The sequence below is a fragment of the Epinephelus fuscoguttatus genome, linkage group LG21 (assembly GCF_011397635.1).
Source record: "Epinephelus fuscoguttatus linkage group LG21, E.fuscoguttatus.final_Chr_v1".
In the NCBI taxonomy this organism is placed as follows: Eukaryota; Metazoa; Chordata; class Actinopteri; order Perciformes; family Serranidae; genus Epinephelus; species Epinephelus fuscoguttatus.
In genome coordinates, this window is record NC_064772.1 from 13437318 (window position 1) to 13458436 (window position 21119).

The 21119-nt window shown below is 39.1% G+C and overlaps 1 protein-coding gene across 1 annotated transcript in view; it reads left to right on the forward strand.

Annotated features, from left to right (window-relative positions):
• The window catches only part of myo3a (myosin IIIA), a 103606-nt gene that overhangs the window by 25309 nt on the left and 57178 nt on the right, over positions 1 to 21119 (forward strand). Inside the window, exons 4-6 of the mRNA XM_049565300.1 lie at positions 8736 to 8840; positions 9008 to 9107; positions 18234 to 18310. Of these exons, the coding sequence (XP_049421257.1) occupies positions 8736 to 8840; positions 9008 to 9107; positions 18234 to 18310 (282 nt within the window). The remainder of the gene's footprint in view (positions 1 to 8735; positions 8841 to 9007; positions 9108 to 18233; positions 18311 to 21119) is intronic.

Below are 21119 nucleotides of genomic sequence, written 5' to 3' on the forward strand. Positions count from 1 at the left end.
TTGTAAAATGTAGGGTTTTTTTGGGAGAGCCTTGAATAAATACAGTACGTTCCAGTGTGGACCACTTAAGTCAAAGAAAACTTTGTCTCCATTAGCAGTATTATATTCAGCAGTATGGCTCTGTTCTGGGGCCTCTCTGTCTTCTTAGGCTTACGCAGAAAGCCTAAGGCAGCTCTCTGCCCCTCCACGCGCCTATGTGGAAAGCCTAAGGCTGAGAGAGCACACCTCTCTGCTTTTCCATGCACATATGTGGAAAGCCTGAGGGGGAGAGAGCAAACCCCTCTACTCTTCCACGGGGCCTACGTGGAAAGCCTCAAGGCAGTGAGAGCACACCTCTCTGCTCTTTCACATGCAAATGAAGAAAGCCTGAGTCAGAGAGAACAAACTTCCCTGCCTTTCCATGTGCCTACATGGAAGGGCAGGGAAGTTTGTTCTTTCTGACTCAGGCCCTTCCATGTAGGCATGGGAGAGCAGCAGCAAAGCTCCTCAGGAACAGAACACAGGGAGAACTAATGACAAACGGAAATGACATTGATATGTCAGACACAACATGAAAAGGAGGAGCTGGGGTGGCAAAGTAGGTAGGTTGCAAAGTGGCTTGCAGAGGAAGCAGCTACAGAAACAGCCAGAACAGCTTAAATAGAGCGCCCTGAATGAGATTCGCCAATTGGTTGCAAAGAAAGGAATCATGTGATTTATCAGCTGACTCCTTTCCATCAGTCAGCTGCTCCATCAGTTGATTGGGCTGTTTGAGATCAGCTGATGTAGCTGGGATGTGAGCTGAGCTTGACATTATGTCCTGCCTGAACTAACGCTATGCTCAATTTGTTTGAAGAAGAAATTTGTTTTCACAGCAGCGTAAAATTGATACTAGAAAGGGAATTATGATACATCACATAGTTCCCAACTGGTGGGTCCCGGTCCAAAAGTGTGTCCCATGTCCATTCTGAATGGAACGCAAGTGACTTGCAAAGGTGTCAAGTTTATAAAAAACACACTTGATTTTGAAGTACACTGAATGAACAGAGCTTTTACTTTGAAGTGCTGTTCCCTGCTGTAGAGTGAGTGTCTAATGGACAGCTATTTGACAGAGACAACAAACTAGCTCAACGACATGACCAAACACAAGTATGAGGCTGAATACATCGGACTGTCTGGACCTTGAACAAATGACTAAGGAGAAATCAGGACTCCATGGCTGGACCAGTTGGGAATCACTGATGATATTATGTATAGTACAAGCACATTCATTTATCTGTACTGGCCTGCAATGATTAAAACATCTGCTGCCACAAAGCTGGGCCAATCAATAGGAGTGCTGTTGCAATAAATTTACAGTTTGTTCAATATTTGCTCCACACTCTTTGAGTGCAAAGTGTAGTCTGTTCACAGACGGAGCAGCAGAACACTGGGCGCAGTGAAAGTGAAACTTAGCCATTCATTGCGCTAGGTCTAAAAGTTTGCTTTCAGTCACAAACAGCTGCTCCTGCTATCCCTCTATCTGATCAGCTCTGATCGAATTGACTTATAAATTATTCACCCCGCAACTCAAAACTGCTGAGGAAAGCAACAAGAGTTCCACTTGCGCTGCGTTCAGGGACCTGCAAAAAAGAAGTGAAAAGGAGAAACAGATAGGCTTTTGTAACTGATATCTTTTTTTTATTATTATTTTTCATGCCAAAGACCAATATAGAAATGGTTGTTTCATAAATGTCTGTTATTGAATTTGTGCTCATTCAAAGGTAATATAATGAAGGGTAGAACTGGCTATCAGCTATTGACAAAATTGTTATTTTAAACATCAGTACTGGCCAGGATTTCACAATCGGTACATAACTAGTTATTTAAGAGTATGTACTAAAAGAGTACGTAGTAAAAAAGCTAGTGTTTATATTTGGCCATAAGGGGCTGATCTCTGCTGTGAAACATTGCTTTTGTGATGACTTAAATGACTTCACAGAACACATATCTCATCTTTTTTCAACATGTTATCAGACCTCCCCAAAAAGCATTACTTTTGCTTTTTGCAAGAACACGAGTTGATTCAGAATTGTGACAAGGGAACGTTTAGACGTTTAGATCTTTTATACTCTGTGCAGGTTTATCCTCACGGCAAACCAATACTCTTCCAAACTGTAAGGGGCAGTGTATCGAAAACTCACATGTACAGCATAGTTCTCCATTTCCTCTGCCCAGTCAAGAAAAGTCAGATGTGCACGGACATACTTAACATGAAAATATGGCATCAGTTTAGCATTGTATCTCCTCATAAATCTATGACTCAGAGATGTATAGAGATAGCAGCAACTGTCAACTGTGATGAGTTAAGAGAAGGTTATATACAGGAAGACACTCTGCAAATATTAAAAAATGAATAGGCTCAGTTCTCACTAGGAAATGGAAGATGTAACTGGGAATGAAGGGCTTTTATCAGGACCAAACTTTCATTGGCATCCTAAAGAGTTTCAGTTTCCCTGCAGAGATGGAAGAACTTGTCTCTGTAGCACTACATTAAACATGCCTTTATGGTAGAGTGGCTGAAAAGAATCATTCCTGAATAACAAGCCATATGACAGCTGAGTTTGTCAAACAGCACTTAAAGAAGAATTTAATGGTGGTAGAGTAGAAGCATTGCCATTTGGGGACTGGTCAAGGCTGAGAAAACGATGAATGAAGCAAAGAGCTCAAAGAAAGCAAATGCACATTCAAGTTTGGATACAGATTTACCTTTCAGCATGTTAATAACTGAAGCACAAAGCCAAGATAATACTGGACAGGGGACTGATTCTCCTTGAGTAGCCCAGCCCACAGGAGGACTTGAATCCACCAAACTCTCTGTATGACAGATCTTGAGATGATGGTGAAATGAAAAGAAAAACACAGACATTGATTTTTTTTTTTTTTTTACCCTTTTGCTCATCCTCTCTTGTACCACATTGCTTTTTTTTGTTCGTCACCCTCTGGAAAAACAGCCTCTGAGGACTTCATTTACCCCCATTAGTCTCTGTCCTGACGCATCCTGCCCTCACGCCTCTACCTCTAACCTCTACAGTCATTAATTGACAATGAGGTTTAAAATGTTATTCCTTGTTTGGACTTCAATAAACTGTGCCAGAAAGTAGACACCTCTGCTATTATGCCCGTGTAAACGATAAGGCCACAGTAACAATAGGAGTGTTTTTCTCTGGAGACGACCCAGCGTGTAACACACCCGGGAACACACGTGATCCTTCAGTGCTGCAGACATGATGCAACTCCACATGTCCAATAATCTGCAAAAAGATAAGAAATACAATATAAATTTATTTTTGTAAGGAACTGTAAATCAAAGATAGTTGACCAAAAAGTCAGCACCTGTGTGTTTAAATGGCCGCTGTGTTCTTTCCTCACTGAGTCAGGGGGCAGCCCCGTCCGTTTCATCTTTACGTTTGATTCATCCACTTCTTTTACACGTCTTTGATCGACTACTTTCATTTACATGACCAAACAAGCACCTGACTTCATTTGTAATGGAGAATATCCCACTCAGTATTCAGTGTATTCAGTGTTTTTCTTTGAAAATTGACAGTTCTGTTGAAACTCATGTGACATTCAAGATGAAGATTCCAGACATAGATTATAAGAGACCTTTTATATAAATAGTTTCTCATCAGAGTGTAAGCAAATCTGTGGTGGAAAATGCTAATTAGGACGTCCTATAATTTATTTTAGTAATAACAGAGTTATAATTCTAATTGTTGCAGTGTACTGTATAGTGGGTTTTTGATGTTACCTAATAGTATGGGAGTGGCAACAAGTGAAATTGGCATTGGCCTTTATAGCTGGCAATAAGAACAAAATATTGAAGTAAAATCAGTAGAAAATTTTCAGTTTTCAGAGACTTTGTTTTAGTTTTCAGAAAAGACTACAGAGTATTCCCCCTGGCGTGAACTTGTGTGCATCTCCTGCGTAAATTAATGTTCATCAGTTTTCATTCAGTCATTCATTGAATTCATACCCCTGTGCACAACAGAAAAATTCCTTAATTTTCCTTAAAAACTGTCCGTGAGGAATGGGAATCATGCTGTCTAATGTCTGATTTTGCTTAAGTATTTCTTTCTCTTAATATAGTACTCTCCTTGACGAGGCATGAGCAGCTCTTTTCCGTGTCACAACAGTGTCATTTAGTGTAGCTGTGTTGTACACATTTGGAGTCGTTAGGCTTATACATGCTGCAAGGTGCGAGAAACAGGTTGTGATAACAGAAAGGGAAAAAAAAGTGTGAAAAAATGTCATAAATTGGCAGAAATACATGAGAATTGTAACCCTGGGAGGAAAAAGGGAGAGGGCAATGAGAAACAGGAGTCTCCTGGTGAATTCGGGAGGGTTGGCAAGTATGCATGGAAGAAGGAGGATAGCAGGCATAGTGCTGTGTAGCTTGGTTGGAACTACTTTGTTAGTTTCCCCTTTACAAAACCAGGTCTTCAGCGTACGTACAGAACAGACAGCCAGTGGACCATGAGGAGATGAAGTGTATTTAATTAGCATGACTGACTGCACCTTCAATGGATTGAGCTATTTTCTAATAGGCAGTTTTATGTATCCCTGCTGACTTTTACAATCACCAGCATAGTTTAATGGCATCATTCAATGTGTTGGGGATTACTGTTTTCTTTTGTCTTTGTCACATTGTGGAGAAGTTGCAGAAAAGAACCCTCAAACCAGTTGTGTTTAGATATCTGTACCCAAAGGTTGGGAAATCTGGTTTAATCTGTGCAAGATTTAAATCAATCCAGGCCTGAAGTTTCATATGTCGTTTCCACTCTGCAGAGGTTTGAGTCTTCACCACATCTCAAATAATTAATGTTCATGTCGAGCATCACTTTCTGGAAGTGGGCAGTGTGGCTAAGGTGAGAGCGCTAACGTTTAGCTGTACTAAATCTAGGGCACTGGACCTCTCATTAATATGGATTTGTCTGTCTGCCCCGTGTAATTTAATGATGACAGGTGATATGGCAGCCGTGATGTGGACTGACGTCAAGCGCAGCTCATTGTCAGAGCGCTGTGCTGTCTGTGAAAGCCTCGGTGGTATTCTTCGCTTAACTGCAGTTTGTCTGCACGTCTGATAGCAGAGAGAAGGAGTGATTAAGCTCCCCATGTGGCAGCTGAGATACATACCATCCATCCTGCAACAGCTCTCTGGGCTTCTGATGGATAGGTGGGTTGATAGGCAGATAGAAAACAGACACGAGGCACGGTGTTGAAAACTTATGCCATTGCTTAGTCAAGGTCAAAGACTTACTTCACTCTCAGCATAGTGCATGGAAGGATTACTGAATTGGTCTATGGGGCACAGGCCCCTGGCCTCCATGAGCACTTGGGCCCCAATTTGAAGTGGCTGTTGACATTGCTAGGTAAAAAGTCAATCAAATGACTACTAAAAGACAGAAGGGCCACAAAGAGATGGAAAATAACTAGGAAGAGGCACATAATGTATTCCAACAGGAACACAATGACTACAAACGGATGCAATACAACCAAAAAGACACATGAAACTACTATAAAGAGAAACAAAATCATTACAAGAGACACAAAACAACTGTTAAGAGACTTAAAACTGCCACAAAGAGAAACAAAAGTGCCACAAAGAGACTCAAAACTTCTACAAAGAGGAATAAAAATGATTACAAAATGACTCCAAAAAGACAGAAAATTACCACAAAGAGATACAAAACAGCCACTAAGAGGCACAAAACAACTACAAAGAGGAATAAAAATGACTACAAACAACACAAAATACTACAAAAACACACAAAATTACTACAAAGACACTCAAAACTACTACAAAGAGGAACAAAATGGCTACAAAGAGACACACAACTACTACAAAGATGAAGAAAATGATTACAAATAAATACAAAACTACTACAAAGAGACACGAAACAACTATAAAGAGCCTCAAAGTGACTACAGAGAGACACCAAACTCATACAAGGACAACAAGGAGACAAAATGACTACAAAGAGATATAAAACGACTACAGAGGAACAAAATTATTACAAACTAGAAAAGCACTCAGAGGGTGCAGACATCCGACAAGTAGATGATATTCCCTCCCCCTCTGCATCAGATTTTGCAGCCTGCATCACAATTAGGTTATTTGCATCACTAGCATTATTAGGTTATATATGCCTTCATGGAGACACTGTGGTGTATTTATTTCATTTTTATTTTGTACCAACACAGAATATAATATGTTTTTTTGTATTTTTCACTTTCTTTTTTACCAACACAGAACATTAATTTCAACTTTAGAATTACAACAATATTTAGCAAGTAGAACAAGACGTGCTTTCTGTCCACCAGATGGCGCTATTTTCACCGTCTTTAGAAATTGGAATTGCTGCTAAGGCTGTCAGACGATAGACTGATCACCAAAATTTCATCATCTGTTCATTGTCCCATTATCCACCTTTCCTGAAAATTTCATCAAAATCTGTCAATAACTTTTTGAGTTATTTTGCAGACAAACAAACAGACAAACAGACCAACACTGGCGAAAACATAACCTCCTTGGTGGAGGTAACAAATTAAAAACTACTACAAAGAAGAACAAAATGACTACAAAGAGGAACAAATAACTACAAAGATACTCAAAACAAATACAAAGAGGAACAAAATGACAACAAAGAGACGTGAAACAACTCCAGAGACACAAATTCAAGAGACAAGAGATTCAAAGTAACTACAGAGACAACAAATTCACGAAAAAAATTAAAATAAATGCATTGTCTGTCATTTTGTTGTCATTTGTTTCTCTTTTAATCTGTTTATCTTGCTATTATATAGGTGGGGGCCTTATTCATGTTTGTGCATGTAAAAGAGGTTTGTTGTCTCATAATCTGCCCATGATCTAAAAACAAATTTGATATAACTATTTTATTTATTAGGCAAAAATGGCAAATATTTGCTAATTCCAGCCTCTCAAATGTGAAGATTTCTGCTGTCACTTTTTTTTATCATTGTGAATGAAATATTTGATGTTGTTTGTTTGGGGAAAACTAGCAATTTGAGGATGTTACATTGTACTCTGAGAAACTAAGACTGATTTTCTGATGGTTTACAGACTCAACAGCCAGCTAACTGAATAATCAGTAACGACACTAACATGTATTTCCATTCGTAAAATAAACTAAATGAATGTTTTGTCCTTTAAAAGGTGCACACTGTAAGTTGTAAGAAGCAATTTATAGCTTCCTGTGGTTAGCTCAATTAGCTGCATAGAAACACTTTGGCAAAACATGTGCAAAAGCAATCAGGCCCTGTGGGAGGAAGTATAATGAAATGACAACATGGGTCCCTATTTGGAGATTTGGGCACACAGCCACATACGCTATGTCTGTGTTATGATGCTACCATTGTACCAGTCAGCACTTTTTTCCCTGAGGATTGCAGGGGGAGATAATCAGAGAGCCACAATACATAATTTTCTATCTAATGCCATTATGCAACGTTTTTGTCAAAATGTACCATAGGTAACATCCTATTTCCCTGACCATTTTAGAGTAATACATCTTGCAAAATAAGCCCCATGCTGTGCTGTGGTGTACAGTACCCCATCATTCTGAGTGTGAATTGAAAAATCCTATAGTTGTGTTTATGCTGTGGTGTATAAGTTAATTATTAGTAACCTTTTCTGATATGTACTGCACAATCTCTTTAGTACGATCACTGCAGGGGACTGATTCTTATTCTAGATAACTACACACCCCTGCACGTCTATTGCCTAATTAAGCTTTCAGTACAAAATGGCAGGAAATTAGTGTAATTATACAAGAAAGATATGATGAAAATTTCCTGTCATGTTTTTGCATGGACTAAAGATGTGAGCTGAAATGCAAAATATTCACAAGTCATAACAGATGGTAAAAGAGGCGTTTGTATATTTAATGCATCTGTAGATGATATCTTTCACCACACAGAGTGACAGGGTCTGTGTTTACAAACAGCGTTCATATGCAGAATCTACAATTTCTGTTCACTTGCAGCACCCCCGGCACGGTGACTGACATCTCAGAGAGCTTTTTATTTTTCGTACACCTCTGGCATCTCCCAAAGAAGGGCCCAAATTAAGGGTTATTATTGTTGCCAAGGCAACCTACTGGGTAATTTTCTGTAATTTTCCAAGAGGGATTACTATTGATGGTGGAGTCCATATCTAGATGCAGTATACCTTAAGAAAACACATATAAACACATGAAATGAAATAGTTTTTGCTGTGCAAAGGAGGTGCTGATTTTAATCTTGGTACTTTCTGTTTCCAATGTGAAATGTCTCATAAATGGTGTGTAATTCCTTATATAAATGTTGGCATTGTCTGAAAGCATACGATGTACTTCATTTGAAGATGATTTAATTCATGTTTAATATTTACCCTGCTTAGTCATCACAGCGTAGATTAAAGCCTGCACACAAACTGTACATTCTCCTCATGGGCACGATTTTCACCTCTTGCTAAGCTGCCTCAGAAAGATAAGCTGCTAAAGATTGACAGAATTACTCCCAGCATCTCTTTTCTCACTGTGAAATCTTGTGATCAAAACATTTTATCCTCTGCTGTTTCTCCATGTGAAATTCTGAATATCTCAGATGCCCCAGATTTCAGCATATTGTATAAGCCCAGCTATAAGTGCTGACTCATGTTGAGTTTTTGCTCATTATTCTCTTTCCTTTGTGGGTTTTTTTTTTTGTTGCAGCTCTGCAATGGTGGCTCTGTGACAGATCTGGCTAAAGGCATGCTGAAGAGGGGAGACAGAATGGATGAAGCCATTATTGCCTACATCTTGCATGAGGCCCTCATGGTAAGTCTGGCCTTTTGAATGTGCACGAGGAGAGACAATGCTGTACTGTAGGGTTCAATAGAGCAACCTCCCACTGAATACATTGCCTCAATGAAAAGAGCTTAAAACGGGATAATTTTGAAGGCAGCTGCTTGTCAGAAAAAGCTGTTAACCTCTTTTTTTCACAGGGTCTCCAGCACCTGCACATCAACAAGACCATCCACCGTGACGTCAAAGGCAATAACATCCTGCTAACGACACATGGAGGGGTCAAACTCGTGGATTTTGGTATGCACTTTATTTCTTTTTAAAGCTTTAAAGGGGACCTATTAAGCTCATTTTCACGTTCATGCTCTAGGTAGGGCTGCGTGATTATGGCCAAAATGATAACCAGTATTATTTTGATCAATATTAAGATCATTATTCTCACAATTCTACATTGTTTTAAGGTCAAACTATTTTTTATTGCACTTTCATATTTAAATAAACAAAGCACTGCTTTCACTTTCATGTTGTGTTACATTCATAATTGCACTAATTTTACACAAACGGTTTTAACAAACGGTATGAGCAGAGCACACATTTTAAACATTACTTTTGCTGTCCATTATGTTCATTTAATTGTGGGAAACCAAACTGTGATTGTAATTAATATTCGTTTAAGTGTGCATCCTAAACTTAAGGCTTCCGGCAGTCATGAAATTCCTGGAAAAGTTATGAAATTAGAGAAACTATTTCCAGGTCTTAAAATGGTTTGCATTTTAGAGAATGTTTTGGAAAAGTGTAAATATACATTGTTTTAGCTATTGTTTAGAATATATTCATGGAAATTCCAAAATATGTCTGAGGCTAATGCGAAATAGGTTCGGTTCAGGTTCGGCCCACTTGACATGCTGCTGTGTTGTGCTATGGCCTATTCAAGTACTGGAATTTTTTATTTACGTGACAATGCCTGAACGCAACACAGACTCCGCTCCAACTAAGTGTGTGTGCCGTACTGCTGTAACCATGATGACAATAACTATGTCAGAAAAAATCAGAAAGGCTGTCGGGCTTGGTTATAACTGTCTCGGACTTGGGTCAAGTTCGGTCAGGAAAATGTGGCCGTGACGTATGCAGCTAGTTGGGGGTGAAAATGTCAAATGGTCGAGTAAAGTTAGCAAGCGCTAGCAGTTTGTTTATGCATGGGATATGCATGTCTAATAATGCATGGCTTTTGAACAACAAATATAACACACATCTCAAGATTGTGACAGACCCTAGCTGTGCTGGATGTAAGTTCTACACCAGCGTTGACAGCATGAGGGAAGAAGCTCTGGTCAGCCATGCTAAAGGGAAAATGCATCAAGACAACCAAAAGGCCACTCACCAGACTGCTGGCGTCTGCACAAATTCCAGGCCTGCTGTAACTAGACCAGATAACTTTATTGCTTCTTCCAGTATGGCAAGCATCGGTATAGCTGTGCAACAACTTCAGCCTACGCTCAATAAATCCATTGCCTTATACAATGATCTGCCTACCTTTTTTAAACTACCTAAATAAAGCCATGGAAATTGGGTAAAACATGATGGAAGAGGCATTGAAAGGTTTGAAAATGTATTAGTAAAAATGTGTGGGAACCCTGACACCTGTATTTTGGGTGTCTACTATGAACATGTTTACATGTTTTGATGTACAAAAAACACATTGCTATTCTCATATTGTCTGTGCTGGAACATCTGTATTTACCCTCTGTCTGAGACACTCTGTTTTAGTGCGTGTCTCTTTAAAGCCAGTCTGCTCTGATTGGTCAGTGTTTTCGGGTCTGCACTGTCATTGCAAGCTTCTAAATCAAATCATGTTTCAGCAGGAATAATGTCTAAAACGGGAGAAATTAAAAACCTTGGCAACCAAGATTACATGTACATTAGCATGTAGCTACATGTAGCAGTGTTCTTGCAGCCGGGGAATGACTGTGACAGAATATAGCCGTACTTTCTCTCGCAAGAAATCACCAATAAAAGCTGCATCAGCAAGTCATCACAACCTAACATGTTCCAGCCATAAAACTATCCCAAATCGGGTAAGAACAACATTGTCAACCAAGATTACATATTTCCTTGAGGTTAGCATGTAGCTAGGTGTAGCAGTGTGTGTAAACACTTAAAGCAACATGCCTGGAGCAGATGTCCATATAAAGAAATCTTTTGAAAGTAGAAAAAATGTTAGAAACAGAGTATTCAGAACGGTCTGAGGCCTGAAGTTTTTGCTTACAGGTATTACTTTTACATACATTTACCTCATTATTTGAAATTTCAGCCATGTTTAATATGAATATCTGACATTATAACATTAAATACATGACAGAAAATAAGGAAAAACACAAAGGGTCCCCTGTCACACCATGTCTTTTTTGCACTATCCTCTTCTAATCAGGGAAAATCATGTTATGGCTCTATTTAACAGAAGAGGGTCAAATCCATTACCTTCAGCCGCCTGCCAAATAAATTGTGCCACTAATTAGTTTCCTTGAGAGGCTGGAATAGGTTTACACAACCCGACAAGGTGGCAGACGATTATACTTTTCCATTACTGCCTACCTTTTACATTCTCCAGCAGACAGCAGCGGACATTGTTGTTATCATTGTTGTTATTCACTCTGTGTTTGCACTGATTTGCTATTGGGTTTTCTTAACCAAATGAGTCGCTCCGAGCAGCACAACCACAGTTCTCGGATTGAAGACTCACTATGGGCAAAATGATTCTGACTACTTCCAGGGGATGACTCACCCCTGTTTTCTGCAGGGGCTGAAAAAACAGCTGCCTGTTTTTATTACAAATAAAATCCCCACTCAACATGTATGTAGGTTTGCATTAAGCCTGCTAATTGTGGGCTTCTCTTAAAAGCCTTTTCCAACCATGAAGCACAAAGTGCACTGCTCTTACATAAGGAGGGGAAGGAGGGGTAATAATGGAATCACTTAATATGTGAATGTGAAGTAGCTAATATGAAGCAGGGCCATCCACTGCCTTCAGAGCAGCTTCTTCATCCTCACGAGGCTGCCAGAGATTCTCAACACCTGTTTATTGCACTAGTTTTTGAAGAAGAAGAAGAGGTTAGAGATGTCATTTAAACTGTGCTTTCCAAAATGTCTCATAAATTTTAAGTGATGTCTACATCTGGCGATAAGAGCTTCATTCTATGTTCTGATATATTTGAATCTTTTTTTTAACAGATTTGAATGACACAGAAAATTGAAAAAAATAAGGTAACTTCATTTTAAGTTAAATTAATCAACTGAAAATTAAGTTCCCAACCATATTTCATCTGAGCTCACCTGATCTGTTTCCTCTGCTCTTCATTATCAATGCGTTTTTTTAATGCTCTGAGCAATAACGCACAGCACATCTTCTTTGTAGCATCCATGTTATGTCCGCGTTACAACTTATAGCTCCTGAACACACCGAAGTTAGAAAAAAGACCACCCTAGGAGCATGTGAATGAGTGTGATATACATTAACAGCAAGTGGGCAAGTGGAAAAGTTGGGGATTCATTAACACCCTAAAAAGTTGTTCAAAAAGATTTGTTTGTCCTTTTTCACCCATTACTAAACCAAACCCTGGCTCTGTTTTATTGCATTTAACATTGAATTTCTTTTTTTTTTTTTTTTTTTAATCATTTAACTGTATGCTTCCATTCAATATGCTCCTAACTGAATGGTGGATCAAAAAACTCATCATTATTTGAACCATGCCCCCTGGTTATTCAGCTGAGATTGTATTTTTTCACAACATTTGGTTGTTCTCTTAATTTTGCTGCTTTACACTGAAAATCAACCATATCAACATCAAATACTAAATCACACAATGAATTTTGTGTATTGTTACATCCCAAGTGCATATATTTAAACCTATACAACAAATGTCAACATTTGTTCAAACACAGCATCTCACAGTGACTTAACAGCTATTTGCCACAAAAGAAATAGCGGACAAAGTACCAACATTTTTATAGTTAATATGTACAGTGACAAAAAGTTATGTTGCAGTTGTAACAGTCTATTAGCTGCTGAAGGTTGATAAATCCAAAATTAGTCAAGGTTCTTTTAAGTGCTGGAAAAGTGTCATCTCTTCTGCTGTTTAATTTCAAAATGTCATTGGAAGTAGTTAGTTCCTAATTGTCTGCTTTTACTCATGAAATTATTATAAATCTATGATATAAACTGAATGGATGTGGCATTTTAGAATTAAATTACTCAAACTGCAAAAAATGGAACATGCCAAAGATAAGAAAAGAGAATGAGAGTAGAGAGAGCAGCTCCATCAACTTGAGCAGAAATTTGCCAACATTTTTCAGCAGAAAGTGAAGGCATCATACAGTATGTCGTTGTGTATGGACAGTTAGTGGTTTTGGAGAGCTGCTACATCACAGGATTGATCTGCAGCCTTGTGTGTCCCTCTATACAGCCACTTGAGCTGCCAAAAGTTTCCTTGAAAAAGACACTGAACTGGTGATACATTATAAGTCCCTCTTGATAAGAAAACAGAGTCTTAAATCGATCTACATTAGGGTTAAATAGTAATTGAAAATGAAGATATGAAGATACATATCTATATATATATATATATATATGTATATGTGTGTATGTATGTATGTATATATATATGTATAATTGTCTTGTGTTCCTGAGTTACATATAGTTTCTGAGCTAACACAGTGTATAGCTTTTAGGTCAAGTATGTTAACATACACACACAAACACATCATACAAATCTAAATAATTGATGTAACTAACGCTCAATGAACCAGTGGAAAGCTAATGCAGCAGTGATGTGGAGAAAGAGTGGACTTCACCCACACACATCTAATATAGCTCCAAGGTTAGCTTGTTAGTTTGTCAGCACATTCAAATTTCCAACCTTAAACAATATTCAGCAATGCAAATGATTATGAGTATGAATGTGTATATATGTAAGTCATATATCTATAGATATACGTATCTAAATATGCCTGAAACAGGACCTGCCTACCTCTTAATGTTACTAGTTTTGTTACAAATAAAAGAAAATCTTGTTAAAAGGAATTATGTTGTAGAACAAGTAAAATCTTTCACTGTTATTACAGTTGAGGTTACAGTACATCATTAATGTCTAACAGAAGATATTGCATATATGAGAAGATTTATTTAAAGTTATTACAATCAAGGCACCCCAAACAACTACCTATTTTGTTGTGATAAAGAGATTTTGTTTGCTGTAGAACATCTTATCCAGTGTTTGTTCCTCTGGCTAAACTTGTAATGAATCTCCAAGATAGGAAGGGTACAGTATCTGAGGAAGTGTGCCTGAGAAGAAGTATATAACATAAAATTATTGCCAAGTTTAAACTCTCAGTTGTTTGGGGAGACACTCCTGAAAGCCAGATAGGAAGCGATTACATTTAAAGTTGTAACATTATCACTAATAAACAATTGCTGCATTTATTTTGTGCCCTAAGAGTCATTGCTGTAAAACAATCAGACCATCGACCACAACCAAGTTTCATCTCAAATATTAGCATAATCAGTGTTATCTGCTCTTTTCTTTATCATAACAAATGCATGCTAGGAGAGGGTGTGAAAAAAGAAACATTATCTTTGTGGAAGGAAACAGCTGGGTTTATCATGAAATATAAACATAATGCTGAATGCTAAACTGTGGACTTAGCACCATTAAAGATAAGGCAGAGGTAGGAATAGAGGCTCATTTTGGAGTGGAGAAATAGACGGCCAAAGCAGCACAGCAAAATTTGGTACAGACATCCATGTACCCCAGAGGACAAATTCTGTGGACTTTAAGAATCCCCTGACTTTATCTGGCACCACCCTGACACCCAGTTTGACCGTTATCACTCTATTAAACAGACATTAGTAGTGATTAACAGCATTATAGATATATGGTCAAAGGTCCCTGCTAAACTGAATAGCATGTTTAGAATGCTGTTATCGACTGTTAAACGGCAGTGTTTGTTGTTGTGTGGCGACATGTATATGAGCTGACTTTGTCTTCAGGAGGTTTAGGGAATGGTGGATATGGTGACATAGGCGAAACAGCTGCCAAGCTGCAGACCACTGTTTGAGACCAACAGACAACACTGGTTGTACTTTAGTGAGACATAGAGGGTTTTCCAGTGACTTTTGTGCTGCTGAAGGTGGGTGTTTTAAACCAAAACAAGATCAAAACCGAGTGGTCATCGTGCCTAAACCTGTTACATGCCTAACATGTTAACCACAGCGTTGTTGAAAAGTAAAGTTTTGCCAGTGGCTGTTAAGTAAGCTGATAATGGCATTGTGAACATGCTAGTCAGTGTAGCAGGAGCCTTCTAACCTACATCTATAAAGCTGACAACCACTAACTCCTTCTCAATAGAGTGATAACATTTGAAATGGGTGACGATGACGTTCACGTTCGTGCCATTGAGAACAATGTCCCTGCAACTACTGGATCGATCATGACATTTGGTACAGACATTTGTGTTCCCCACAGGATTAATTGTAATAATTTAAGTGATGTTATAGTTTTCCTTTAAATGCTATCAACAGGTCAAAACTTCAATTTGTCCAATACTGTGGTTCATCACCAAATATCTGTGACGTTCAGCCTCAGCTGTGCTTAGTGTTTATTGCTAATTAACAAATGTTAGCATGCTAACAAGCTAAACTAAAATGATGAACAAGATAAATATCATACCTGCTGAACATCACCATGCCAATTTCAAAACCATCTGGCCATTGGTCCGAGGATGATAAAACCTCTGGTGCAATGGCTAATATTTTGAGAGATCTGTCTGTAGCCAAGAAAACCACGCTCATTGTTCACAGTCCAATTAGCAACTTGAGACGGGTCCAGAGAACATTTAATCTCGATCTAGCTAATCTCGATCAAGTAGATATCTGCATATAAATGCAGACGCATTTGAAAAAAGCTAATAACAAGTTAAATCGCCATCAGACAGTAGCAGTGAGTTCAGAGATTTTATTTTGGCCAGTGCTTTTTTGCTCTTCACACAGTTTACCTGCAGGCATCCAAAATCCGTTCAAACATGACTAGTTAATATTACGAGGACTACAAACAGAAACCAGAATGCCTCTGACACCAACGTCTTGTCCAGCTTCCTGTAGATTCTGCAGACATATAGAGAGATAACTTTTTATAGAGATTATCAGCAGGTTAGTACTGTCATTGTGAGCATGTGGACATTAGCATTTAGCGCAAAAATAAGTAAGATAAGGGCTGGACTTTGGGTTGAAAGTTTGAGAAATCAGGCATGCAACACACAGTATGTGACTTACTCTTTCTCTAACAGTAAGTGAATGTCATGTCATCCACCTGAGACTTAAGTGGCAGCGAACAGATAAGATGTGGAGCCATGTCCTGTTATCGACTCTCAATTAAGTCTTTGCCAACTGAAGAATTTGGCAGCATCCAAAGACAGTGACAGATAGTGGGATCTCTCCCAGGCCGTGTACAGGGCAGGCCCAAAAATGACTGTAACATCTTTTGTTTGAGCTTGTTTGCAAGCCTTTAACATCGCTGACAGTTTAAATTTCTATCAGATATTGGTAGGTTATGACGCCATCGGGAAAAGGAAAAAAAAAAAACTGGAGCAGCAGTTTTGAAATAGCCCCGCGTGTGTAAAAACTTGCAGAGTGACGAAAACGGAGAAGGAAAAAAAAAAGAAGCCGACTCGTGCTTGCCTCGGCGGAGCTACACGCAGGCACTGCGTCACGCTAGGATTAATGGTTTTTCATGTGGAGGGGTGCATGCTACACTAAGCAGCTGAAGAGATAAAGCCCCCGCAGTGACTCATCAGAGAAACAAAATAGCAAAGAGATGGACCCAAAAAAAGCAGCGGAAGAATGAGAGGAGCTGTTCGTTCATGGGCCTCTCATGAATATTCTAATTGACAGCGTTATCTCTGTGATGATTATTAAGTGTGGCCCACCAGGCTCCACTCTGGGCTAATGTAGTGGAAAGAGAGGGTCTGTGAGGACTTTAATAGGGGGCTCTTTGTGTTTTTGTATCCTCATACACTCATATAGCTTATGTATATTGTAGCAGACGTGTGTGTCTGATCGGACGATGGTTTGTTCGCACTAATGTGGGCTGAAGTGCTGCAGTGTAGTGGTTTGGTGCGAGCGTGAGCGTATCCCTGTGTGTGATGTGTGTCAGCTTTTTGGCATATATCCCCTCTTGCACATGTTTCTAATCCCTTTCGATGTTTGCCACAGAACCGCTTTCCTCTGCATTGCTCATCCCGTTCCCCTGGCTTTAACCCACCAGCAGCAACAGAACAGCAGCATATTACTCTACTGTACCGACAGTAATGAAGTCGTCAGATAACGGGTGCACAGAATGAGCTTTTACAGGAAACAACTGCTGATGCTGTTACAGATACATTTATGTTGTGTAATGTCATCTTCTGAACAGACGCATTTCGACATCATGGGTATTTTGTCGGTACATTTTCAGACCCCTTCATGTCCTCAAAGCTTTGATGCTGCGAGCCTGACTGCTAAAACATGTTCTGCAGAGAATCAAGTTTTGCGGATGCTGTGTGATTCAGATCAAAATAATGCACGAGACGCTGTGTAAGACGACGACGATGTTTTGCAACAGCATGTCGTGCATCAGTAGATCACCTTTTGTTTGTCGGTAGCCGCTATTGTCTCGAGGCTCTGCTTTTGTCCTGTTTGCTGCTTCAGCTGAGCCAGCCCTGGGATACATTACAGTGTGGTGTAACACTGATTTGTCTGGACTGGACTGAAGTCACAATTGTGGGTCAGCATGTTCCTTGTCAGGCTTTGTACCGCACATTAATACGCATGCCCTCTGTGTTTCACTGCAGGCTCATATTTTCTGAATTTAGCCATGTCTGACTCGTTTGTTGCAACATGACCTCATCCTATTTTTATGCGTGTAGAATAAGCTAATATAAGTGAATAACTCACTTAGATACATATTGTTTTGCTCTGAGAGACAGTGAAACGATTCCAGCTGCCAAAGCCTGTTTACAGCTGAATTGTATTCAAATGTTGTTCTTGAAATGCCCGGCAAAATCACCTGCAGTCACATAAGAATTTGAAATTCAAAGCAATCTATCATTCGAAGGGAAAAACATTGCAGCTTGATGGCTGTGTGTGCATGCCTGTGTTTTGCTTTTCCTCCTTGTCACTATAGTGACAGCTCTATCAGTGGGATACGAGAAAGCAGTGCTGCTGCACCCCGCTGTTTACTGTTCACTGTGTTCACAGATCATCACTTTTACCAGCCACAAAAAAAAAAACCAAAACAAATGTCAAGGAAGTTACTGAGATAGTGCAAATTGTCTCCAATGCGAGCACGTCCTGAGAGCGAGGAAAAGTGTCTTAAGTGTGTATTCTCTGCCCTGCAGGTGTTTCAGCCCAGCTGACAAATACCCGTCTGAGGAGGAACACCTCTGTGGGAACTCCCTTCTGGATGGCTCCTGAGGTACGGTAAAAACTGGCCCATAAATGCTCCCGCAGCCTCCTCTCTTTCCACTACATTAGCCTGGAGCAGATCCCAGTGGGCCACAGTTAATAATCATCAAAGAGATAACACTGTCAAATACAATGTGCATAAAAAAAAGGAATGGACGGCCTCCATCATTCAGCCTCTGTATAATCATAGCTCAGTGCACTAGCAGTTCATATACTGACTGTGTTTCAATTCACAGTACTAGGAATTATATAGCTGAAGATTCTGATGCACAGATTTACATCCAGTGCCACTGGTCATTGCCCTTTATACAGCAAGTTGGACAGTGAGAGTTTAGAGGTCATGGTGGTGGGTAGGTGTGTAGGACATTTGACTTTTTGCTGGAGACTTAAGTTTAAGTCTCATTTTTGCAGGTCGTGGGGCACGATGTTACTATTTATTACTATTTTTTGACTGGTAGCCTACATTCCTTTCTTTATTTCAGTTCCAACATTGGTAAGGAAGTAAGACTTTTCCTCAGGTTGGCCACGTTTATATAGCATGCAAGAACACATGGGGCAAAGTATCTCAGATGCGCTTTTAGTAGGCCATCTTCGTCACATTGTAGTTTCACCAAAACAGCCCCCAGTCAATAACTTCCAATGTCACATTATTATGTAGCCTGTTGTAAGTGCAGTCAGATTCTTTTAGCACTGCGGCCATCTTTTCCTAAGTCCTTATGAAATACTCTTTACTTTTCCTTAAACTCATGCCGTTATCCATCCAGGTCAAGAAATAGTGTTTAGTAAGACACAGGGCATAGTTTTTTTGACTTATTCTTTTTGTAGCCGTTTGCACAACCTTTCCTGAGCCTCAAGCATTTATTTTAAGTGCTTAACCCTAACCATACTGCAGTTGCAATGCACAAACACTGTAAAACTGGAGAATTTAGAAAACACTGAACATTAATGCAGAGTTTAGCAAAATTGTCTACATCAACATTTTTTCATGGCTTGGTAAAACAATGTAAAAAAAAAAAAAACAGTTATTGATTCTCAATGAATGAAAGTAGCTAACTAGAATTAAGCTACTTGCCTCATACTAAATTAACACTTTGTATTATAATTAGCTTCTTTTTTTATCATAAGCATCTCTTGATTGTATAAAATAGTGGTAAAGAAGTTTAATAGATGCTAAAATTCAAAAAGGTGGCACACCGGTGAAAAAACATGAACACATTTAACAGAAAAATCAGATTATCTAGCTTTGGGAATTCAACTGAACTCCAGCTGACATCTTGATTGTGCAGTGAGAAGATTAAATGTGAGGAAGGTCCAGCATCAAGTTGTTAATGCATTTATAGCATGTAACGGCAAAGTGTTCAGTGAGAGCAGAGCAGTGTCTGGGGTAATCAAACACACACCTTTCATCTATATTTGATAAGCTGAACCCACAACACTTCAGGAAAACCGCAGCATGTAGTGGCATCACTTAATCTGCACACTTTAGCCTCAACACCGATCATGATTAGATCAGATGAACCATTAGCAACCTCTGGAGGGATAAGATGGGTAAACTCTTCTCCAACCACTGCATCCATGCTACTTTTAAATGCATTTCCTCCCAGTGTGGACGCTGTCCCCTGATTTGCCCTTCATAGACAAACCTTGCATATTCACTGGTCAAATCAAAATGGACATTTTTACATGAGGTTTGCATGCTGTGCAAATTGTGCATTAGAATATACGTGACGTATTCGGTCAGGACTCAAGGATTTTAATCTCATTTGTGTAAAATGTTCGTCACCAAAGTTGCTCAGATGGACTTTGTAGACTAGAAAGTCTTTGGTTCAAAGGTTTATACATGTCAGGAGTGAGACTGTAAACAAGGATTTATAGTATTATTATTATTATTATTATTATTATTACTAGGAAAGAGAACTAGGAGAACAACTGGTTACCATATGTAACTTCGAGTTGTGGGGTAAGTTGTGTCACGTCTGCACAATGTTTTATATTTTGGATGAGCTGTATTTCTATTGACTCTGCTGACTTATGATTTATAATGTGCTAGGTGTATATGTTTTGCTTTTATGATGTTATACTTTGATCATTTAAATTTGCCAAATAGTCTTCATGAGGTGAGATTAAACTGATTTTTTTGTGTTTGCTATGTAGAGGTATGACAGAATAGTGAGGGACTTTGTGTTTTGTTCTCCGTAAAGCGTGTGTTTGTACACTTGTGCTTCAGGACGTTTTATTGGTGATCTGGTAATGATTCATCTGTTTCTGTTGTCTGTTTACACAAGAACATGCGTATTGGGAATTTAGAATACAAATTATATTGATTTCAGACCTTTGACAATAATGGTAAACGTGTGTGTGTGTGTGTGTGTGTGTGTGTGTGTGTGTGTGTGGTGATGTGTACACATGCCTCCCACTCAGAGATGATTCATACTGTTGATTGGGTACCATGTTGCCCTAAAGACACTGATGATAGACTGTGAGTTGGTGTACTTTGTGTGTGCGTGCGTGTGTGTGTGTGTGTGTGTGTGTGTGTGTGTGTGTGTGTGTGTGTGTGTACTTTATTGCTCACAGCAGATGATGATGCTGCAGCTTTGGTTGAGCTCTGTTGCACTCTTCATCAGGTTCCTTGATATTTTCATATACATTTTGCTCTTACATGTTTGTTTAGAGTATGGTCTGTGTACATGGGCTGTTAAAATAAACTTGAATACTGACTCCCTAAAAAGAAAGTAGGCCCAAACTTTACAACTTTAGTCCAGAGGTATGCACTGTATAACAGGATATCCAGTGGTGGAATGTAAGTAGATTCAAGCACT